The following is an 8411-nucleotide window of genomic DNA, read 5'->3' on the forward strand; positions in this document are numbered from 1 at the left end:
ATGTGTTACAACTACATCTTTTTCGTTAAGTATTAATGGTTGCTTGGATCAAGTTTTTCTCTCTTTCAAGGCAAACGTGGTCTTAGACAAGGGGATCCTCTTTCTCCATATCTTTTTACTTTAGTCATAGAGATTCTTACACTTATCTTGCAAAGAAGGGTGCATGTTTCTGGAAATTTAAGATTTCATAACCATTGTTCTAAGTTAGATATTATCAATTTGTGCTTTGCTGATGACCTATTTATATTTATGCATGGTGATGTCCAATCAACTATTGTTATGATGGACTCATTAGAAGAGTTCAAAGGCGTGTCAGGTCTCGCTCCTAGTCTATCGAAGAGTACAACATATTTCTGTAATGTATTGAATCATGTAAAGCTTGATATCCTTAATGTGCTTCCTTTTGTTGAAGGTAAGCTCCCGGTAAAATACCTTGGAGTCCCTCTGGTCTCTACTCGGCTTATCTATCAAGACTGTAAGGAATTGTTGGAACACATCCAGAATCGGGTTTCAGATTGGAAGAATAAGTTTCTTTCATTTGCTGGAAGATTGCAACTTGTACAATCGGTTCTTTTCTCTATGCATGTATATTGGTCTTCTGTTTTTATTCTTCCTACTATAGTTGTCTTAGAGATTGAGCAGGTTATGAGAAATTTTCTTTGGAGTCACGGAGATAAATATAAAGGAAAATCTAAAGTAGCATGGGAATCTGTTTGTATGCCAAAAGAGGAAGGAGGGCTTGGAATACGTCGACTTGAGGTATATAATATTGCTCTTATTTCTTCTCATATCTGGAAATTGTTAACCCTTAAGGAGTCACTTTGGGTCAAATGGATACATGTACATAAGTTAAGAGGGGAGAACTTTTGGGCTGTTTTACTTCGGGGTAATGTTAGTTGGAGTTGGAGGAAGATGTTACAGGCAAGGAATCATGTTCAAGAGTTCTTTTAGTATAAACTCGATGATGGCAACAATGTGTCTGCATGGTTTGACTGTTAGTGCCCGTACAGCCGGCTCTCGAATAGGCTGTCCATGAGAACGATTTCTAATGCAGGTTTTTGCTCGAGATATGAAGGTAGCTGCACTTGTTCATGATAATCAATGGTCATGGCCATCTAAATGGGGTTCTTGGAATTTCGGCTTACTACGCGTGGTAGGAGCGAAATGCAAGAATATTTAAAAAAAGACGACGTACTGTGGATCAACTAGTGGAAGAAATATACAGCACGGTTCGACTTAAACTTCTCACTGTGTTGTTCAAGAAGACAACCAAACTGGATGGAAGTTTAGCCACTTGGAAGCTACCGAATTTGATAGGAATAACGTGATGTATTTTCTTGTTTTATTAGTTGCTAGCCAGCTATTTGGTTTCTGTTTTTCGACTAGTAGTTAGCTTGGGGTCCTTAGATGTTGCACCAGGTGCATGTTTGTAAAAGTCGTGTTGGTAATTCAGCCAATGCGCCTGAATGTGTTGTTTTGGTATATATATATACAACTAACCATTTATACCGAAAAAGATAAGGGTAAGTCTCACCTCGTGGAAGGAAGCAAAAAACAGAAGACTTCATCTAGACGCTCAAAGGCAATAGATGAAGATCAGCTTCTGGAAGAACCAAAATTATTGAAGGAAGCTCTTAAATATCTCAACAAACGAAAAGCAATTCAGAGATCTGCCAGGGTACTGAATTTTGATGAAAGGGATGGAGATGAAGCTTACATAACCCCGAAGACCTCACTCACCTCTTTAAAGAATCACACTTCGGATAGCAAGCGATATGCCCCCCAAACTCCAGAATATCTTTCAAGAATACAAGGGAGAGCTTTACCTAATCCTTACGAAGGGGTGGCAGATGGTTCGTTGTACCTTAATAGCTACTACCCACATCCAGGACCTCCGACGCCCTTTGGATATGGCCCAATGCCACCAATGTGGTATTTAGGACCTCCGTTTAGCGCTACCGAAGGATATCCCGCGTATGCGTTGGGTAGCACCATCCCATAAGCACACCAATTCCCGTGGTATCCTCACCATGAAAAGAATGGATGGACCGCAAGTGTCACACCCTTAGCTACCCCCACAGTCACCTCGGCAGCAAGGGAGCAAATCTTTCCCATGAAAAGCAAGGTAGAGGGTTCGCCCCTAGCCGAATGGATGCAGAAATATCCCGTCCCTAGCGGCATGAAGTACCCAACCAACATAGAGCCTTACGAAGGGAAGGACAACCCTAATGACTTTCTACAATCATTTGTAGGAGCCACTGTTATTAATAAATGGAATGACCCTTTGGCATGCAAAGCTTTTGAATGGGTACTTAAAGGAGACGCAAGGGAATGGTTTCACAGCCTTCCGAAAGGTTCGATTTCCAATTTCTCAAACTTAAGAGAAAAGTTTAAACTATACTTCGGTCAAAAAGAAGCCCAGGTAAGGTCTTGTATCACTCTTCATAACATAAAACAAAGAGAAGACGAAGATGTTGGGGACTATTTATCGAGGTACACAAGGGAAACACAAAATATACCTATGTTACTAGAAACACATAGGATTTCAAGGCTTGTCCATGGATTCCGAAGCCCCACAATAATCGAATACTTGGTCAAAGGGCTTCCGAAGACATATGAAGAATCACGAGTCAGAGAATATACATGGTTGGATACTAGAGGAATGATAAAAGGAAGTACCAAAGCTAGGAAACACTCGTATGAAGATACTTCGACGAATAAGAAGCAAAATCCCCTTTTGCCTAGAGAAAGCTTGGACGAACTTTGGTTTCTCGAAGAAAGAGGTAAGCTCAAAAAAGAGGAAGGCCTTTCTAAGCTTTTCCCTAATCATGGCCAGACGAAGGTATACAGGACACCCTCCGGGCGGTCATCGAATAAAGAAGATTCTAACACATCCAATGTTAGAGACAATACCGAAGATAAAGAAGCTAGGCCTCGGTCGGAGGACAAAGGAAAGGGGATCATGGTAGACGATGGACCAAGGAAGACTCTGGAAACGATTAACGAAGCAGTCAAGATGCTTTCATCTAAGGGAATTGTCATCAAAGACAAGGAGTCCGAGAATGGAAAAAAAAGAAGTCACCCAAACCCTCAGGAGCAAGTTGAAAAACACTTCTTAAAAAGGATCGCTTCAGGGTAACTTAGAAACTTCTCGCATTGCGATAAATGTAATAAGTTACCCCCTTAGGTGAATAAAGAAGCTCTCCTCTTAAACTTATGTAATCACGTTATGATTAATTTGATTTTTCTTTTTAGGACATTACATGAATTGTCATTACTTAATATTATGAAGTGTCGCTCCCTCTCAAATTACATGAGTCTGCAGGCTTCTCCTATCAACATCAATGTGCAGAGCATGAAATTATCAGTTTATGTTTTGCTAATGATCTTTTCATTTTCTTTCGTGGTAATACTAAATCTGCAGGAGTTATCATGGTAGCTCTGGAGGAATTTAAGCAAGTTTGTTTAGTGCCTAGCTTTCCTAAATGTACAGCTTACTTCTTCAATGTTCTTAACCATGTCAAGCTTGCTATTCTAAATGTCTTGCCTTTTAAGGAAGGTACATTACCACTTAAATATCTTGGTGTTCCTCTCATTTCCTCTCGCCTAATGTTCAGAGATTGTAAAAATCTGGTTGAAAGGGTGAGAAAAAGAGTAAGCGACTACAAGAACAGATTTCTATCTTTTGCGAGCAGATTACAATTGATTTCATTTGTTATTTCGGCACTACATGTGTGCTAGTCGTCTGTTTTTTTACTTCCTGCTAGTACTTTACTAGATATTGAGCAGATCATTCGCGGTTTCCTTTGGTGCCAAGGTTAAATGAAGAAAGGTAAAGCCAAGGTTGCCTGGGATATAGATGAAGGTGGATTGGGCTTGCAACATCTTGAATAATATGGCTCTCCTGTCTACTCATGTGCTCAATTTGCTAACCCATAAAGAGTCTTTGTGGGTTAAATGGATACATACATATAGGCTTCGTGGAAGTAACTTTTGGGAAATCTCTTGTAAAGGTAACATGTCATGGAGTTGGCGTAAGTTGCTTTCTTTGCGCCCAATTTTTCCAAAAAAGTTCTGGTTTGAAATTGGAAATGGAAAAATTGCATCGGCCTGGTATGATAATTGGAATGCATATGGTGCCTTAAAAACCTATGTATCTCCAAGAATGATTTTTAATGCAGGATTCCAACTTTATGATAAAGTGTGTTTTTTTATTGATAATGGTATGTGGCGATGGCCGCAAGCATGGAACAATTTGTTCCCAAATATTCAGGCATTGAATCTGCGACTGGATGTTCCTAATAAGCTCTTTAGAAGGACTCGCATGGGGTAATCTGTGATGTATCGGCTACACAAGTATGGGAAAGTATTCGACCTTCAGCAGCTAAAGTTGCATGCTTTTATCTAGTTTGGTTTCCTTTCCAAATACCAAAGCATGCTTTATCCTATGGCTTGCGTTGAAGCAAAAGCTAAAGACACAAGATATGCTTAGTCAGTGGGATGTTCATGCGCTATCTCTCACGCCTCACGTCTGCTCGTTATGTGAAGTATGCTCAGATTCACATAACCATTTATTTTTTGAATGTTCCTTTTCTCTACAGGTTTGGTCTACAGTGAGTAATAAGGCTGGACTACCTATGGCAAATGGTGTTTGGGATGATATTATTAGTGAAATGCTCCCGACTGCAAAACGAGTTTCAATGCAAAATGTTGTTGCCAAATTGGTCTTTGCGGCATCGGTCTACTTCATTTGGCAGGAACGAAATGCACGACTTTTCAAAAATCATAAAAGATCAGCTTGTAAAGTAGCAGAGATGATTTTCTCCACTGTTCGTCTCAAATTAATGACGTGCAGATACAAGAAGACACGCCGAGTTGAACAGTTCTTAACATCATGGGACCTTCCTTTTCGATTAGTCAATAATGAGTAATTTTATTTTTATCTTGGATTAGTATAAGATTGTTTCAACTATGAAAGTGGTATGCCACTACTTTAATTTGGTCGTTGCACATATGAGCATGGGATGTAAGTCGTCTTGACAAATCAGTCAAGCGCCTGTTTTTTATTTGCTATGATATAAAATCGTACCGGGGGTGACGGCCTTTTACCAAATTAGATGTTGGTAATATTTGGCAAATGTTTTTTAAGAGTCTTTTAGAAACTTTAGCTTTTTTTATTTAAACTAAAAGCCCATAAAGTGTTTAAAGCTTTATTTGGATGTAACTAGATATAACTTTTATTTGAAAGAAAAAGCTTCAAAATGAAACGCTACTTGAAGTAGCATTCAAGAACTTTAACTTTTTGATGAAGTTTTTTTTCCGGTAAAAGGCCGTCACCCCTGGTTAACAATATATTAATCATAAATAAGTTCAGGCAATCTAATTGAATGCTAGATTGGCTATACAGACCCATGCACATGAAAACATGCAACTCATACTACCACAATGGAAGTGACATGCCACTTTCACAACCAACCTTAGACATTACACATTGACATCCAAAGTAAATCAAAGAAATTACAATCATCTAATTAATGAAACCGACAATTCCCACGTTGTCAAGAAGTGTTGCACACGCATTGTACGTTTGTAACGACAAGTAAGCAACTTAAGTCTGACAGTTTGTATAATATGCTTCCACAATCTGTTTCTTGGATCTTTTACTTTTGTTATGAAGACGAGCATTACGTTCTTGCCATAGGAAATAGGTAGAAGAAACAAGTACAAGCTTTGCAATGACAATCTCAATTCATCGCTTATGGGCAATAGGAATCAGACCCATAATGATTCCATTCCAAATATTAGAAGAATTTTGGAGAACAACCTTTATTTTAACATCATTCCAAATGTCACTTGCAAACCTGCACTCATAGAAAAGGTGAGAATGCGAGTCAGGTTGTGACCCGCAGAGAAAACAAGAAAGGTTTAAGGTTGCTCCTCCTTGAACGTCCCACGCTTGTAATACATCTTGTGTCTTGAGCTTTCTGAGCATAATTGGCCAAAGTAAAAATGCATGCTTAGGGATACATTGATTGAACCTAACCAATCGGTACCAAGGCACTTTAGTGGCCTTATTCCTAATGTCATCCCAAATGTTTTGAACCGATATGTCTGTTAACACTCCCTTTGAATCACGCCATATAAGGTCATCATCCCTGTGAGCTTCTATAATAGGAACACACAGATTAGGGAACTTATCATTCCATTCAATCGGCCATATCCAAGAACCTTCAACAATAAGATCAACCACTTTAGTAGTGCCATGAAAATCTGCACTTGAAATCATTCTTATTGAAATATGGTCACTTAAAGGGCTATAAGATGACAAACTATCGAACCAAGCAGAAACCAACTTACCATTTCCAATTTGAAACCAAAAAAAACTTGCGAACTAAAGGTCTTACTTGTAATAGTTTACGCCAACTCCAAGATGAGTTACCACGCAAAGGAACATCCCAAAAGCTTCTACCCCTAAGTTTATGACTATGGATCCATTTAACCCATAAAGATTCTTTGGATGTAAGAATACTTTTAATGTGTTCAGCCATTAGAGCAATATTACATGTTTCTAAGACTTTTAATTCCTAAACCGCCTTCATCTTTAGGTAAGCAAACTATATCTCAAGCTACCTTGGATTTTCCTCTTTTGTACTCTCCTTGGGACCATAGGAAGTTCCTCATAATTTGTTCAATGTCATGGATGACACGAGCAGGTAATATGAAAACAGTAGACCAATAAACATGCATGGAGGATAATACCGATTGAGTAAGTTGTAAACGACCTGCAAATGAAAGAAACTTGTTTTTCCAGTCACTTACCCTTCTTTCAATTCGGTCAACAAGCTCTTTACAGTCCTGATATATCAACCTTGTCGAAACCAAAGGGACGCCAAGATATTTTACCGGTAAATTTCCCCCCACAAAAGGCATGACGTTCAAAATCCCAATCTTCACATGATTCAACACATTGCAAAAGAAAGCATTGCTTTTAGGGAGACTAGGTGCCAACCCAAAAGCATGCTTAAATTCCTCAAAAGTAGTCTGAATGACCTGTGTTGAAGCTACATCACCATGTACAAAAATGAATAAATCATCAGCAAAGAATAAATTAATAATATGCTCCTCCTCACACTGGTGGTAAAACCTGAACACTTCAGAATTCCTAACTGCACGTTGTAGCATTAAAGTGAGAATTTCCATAACCAAAGTGAACAAATAAGGCGATAATGGATCACTTTGTCTCAGCCCTCTTTTACCACTAAAAAAACCATGAAGAGAACCATTAATGCACAAAGAAAAAGAGACAGTCGAGACACATTCCATAATCCAAGCAATCATAGTAGGATGAAAACCAAATCCCTGTAGAACTGATCGCAAGAAACCCCAATCGACGGTATCATATGCCTTTTGTATATCAACTACTTGATGAAGTTTTTTAATCTTTAAATGTTACACAAATATCTTTTGAAGTTGCAGCTACAACTATCATACCAAACACCTTAAAAAAAATAAAAGCTTTAGTTAACAATTTTGTTTAAAAGATACAGTTTACAGCTCCGACTCAAAACCACAACTACAAGATCCAGATACTAGCTATAGTTGATTTTGCCAAATACATACCCGTTGTATTACTGCAAGTACCAATGGTATGTAATTCTGTTTTACAAAATGGTTTTGTGGCTTTAAGGTTTTCTAGCCTACATGCAAAAAAAAAAAAAAAAAAAAAAAAAAAAAAAAAAAAAAGTTGCGGTACCATAATCGATACGATTGTAATATAATCACGATTAGATTTAAAAAATAATTTTGTTAAAAAAATGACATTTTAATAAAATTTAATTTAAATGGTGTAATATTCATTTGTTGCAATTATGTAACATATTGCGTGTTTATATTTTTCAGAGTAAATTACTATAATGGTACTTGTAGTTTGGTCGAAATTACCAATTTCACACATGCAAGATTTATGCCAATAATACTATAGCTTACAATTTTGCACTCGGATCATAACTCGCGCTGACGGTCGTTAGGTGTGTGCTTAAGTAGCCCCAAGTGTCGTACATGTGAGTTATGAAACATGTAGTATTAAACAAAACACATGTATCATCAAGGCAATTTCCACTTATTAATTATCAAAAAAAAAATTAAATTATTTTTTCCAATATATTTAATGTTATTTTAAAATAAACTCTTATCATCTTATAAAAAAATGTTTTATTTCTTTAAAAAATTGTTGCTTTTCAAAGTTTATTACTATTTTCTAAAAGATAATAAATATTATACCTAGTTACTTTCTAAAAAAAAATGGATTAAATTTCTAAGATTATTATTTTTAAAAACACTAGTTAATTATTATTATTGCTAATGGGGTTGGTGACTTACTAATAAGATTTTGGACCTTTATGTATTCAAAT

The 8411-nt window shown here is 37.2% G+C and overlaps 3 protein-coding genes across 3 annotated transcripts; 1 reads left to right on the top strand and 2 right to left on the bottom strand.

Annotated features, from left to right (window-relative positions):
- The first annotated feature begins 3859 nt into the window (after nt 1-3859).
- Nucleotides 3860-4931, top strand: LOC122583309. Its single transcript, XM_043755726.1, has 3 exons — nt 3860-4329; nt 4409-4547; nt 4602-4931. The coding sequence occupies exons 1-3, from the start codon at nt 3860-3862 to the stop codon at nt 4929-4931; spliced, it is 939 nt and encodes a 312-aa protein (XP_043611661.1).
- Nucleotides 4932-5749: 818 nt separating this feature from the next.
- LOC122583310 lies at nt 5750-6286 on the bottom strand. Its single transcript, XM_043755727.1, has one exon. The coding sequence runs from the start codon at nt 6284-6286 to the stop codon at nt 5750-5752; it is 537 nt and encodes a 178-aa protein (XP_043611662.1).
- A 335-nt stretch (nt 6287-6621) lies between these two features.
- LOC122583311 lies at nt 6622-7338 on the bottom strand. The gene has a single exon (XM_043755729.1). The coding sequence runs from the start codon at nt 7336-7338 to the stop codon at nt 6622-6624; it is 717 nt and encodes a 238-aa protein (XP_043611664.1).
- Between the last annotated feature and the right edge of the window lie 1073 nt (nt 7339-8411).

This window comes from Erigeron canadensis, chromosome 9 (genome assembly GCF_010389155.1).
Source record: "Erigeron canadensis isolate Cc75 chromosome 9, C_canadensis_v1, whole genome shotgun sequence".
Lineage (NCBI taxonomy): Eukaryota > Viridiplantae > Streptophyta > Magnoliopsida > Asterales > Asteraceae > Erigeron > Erigeron canadensis.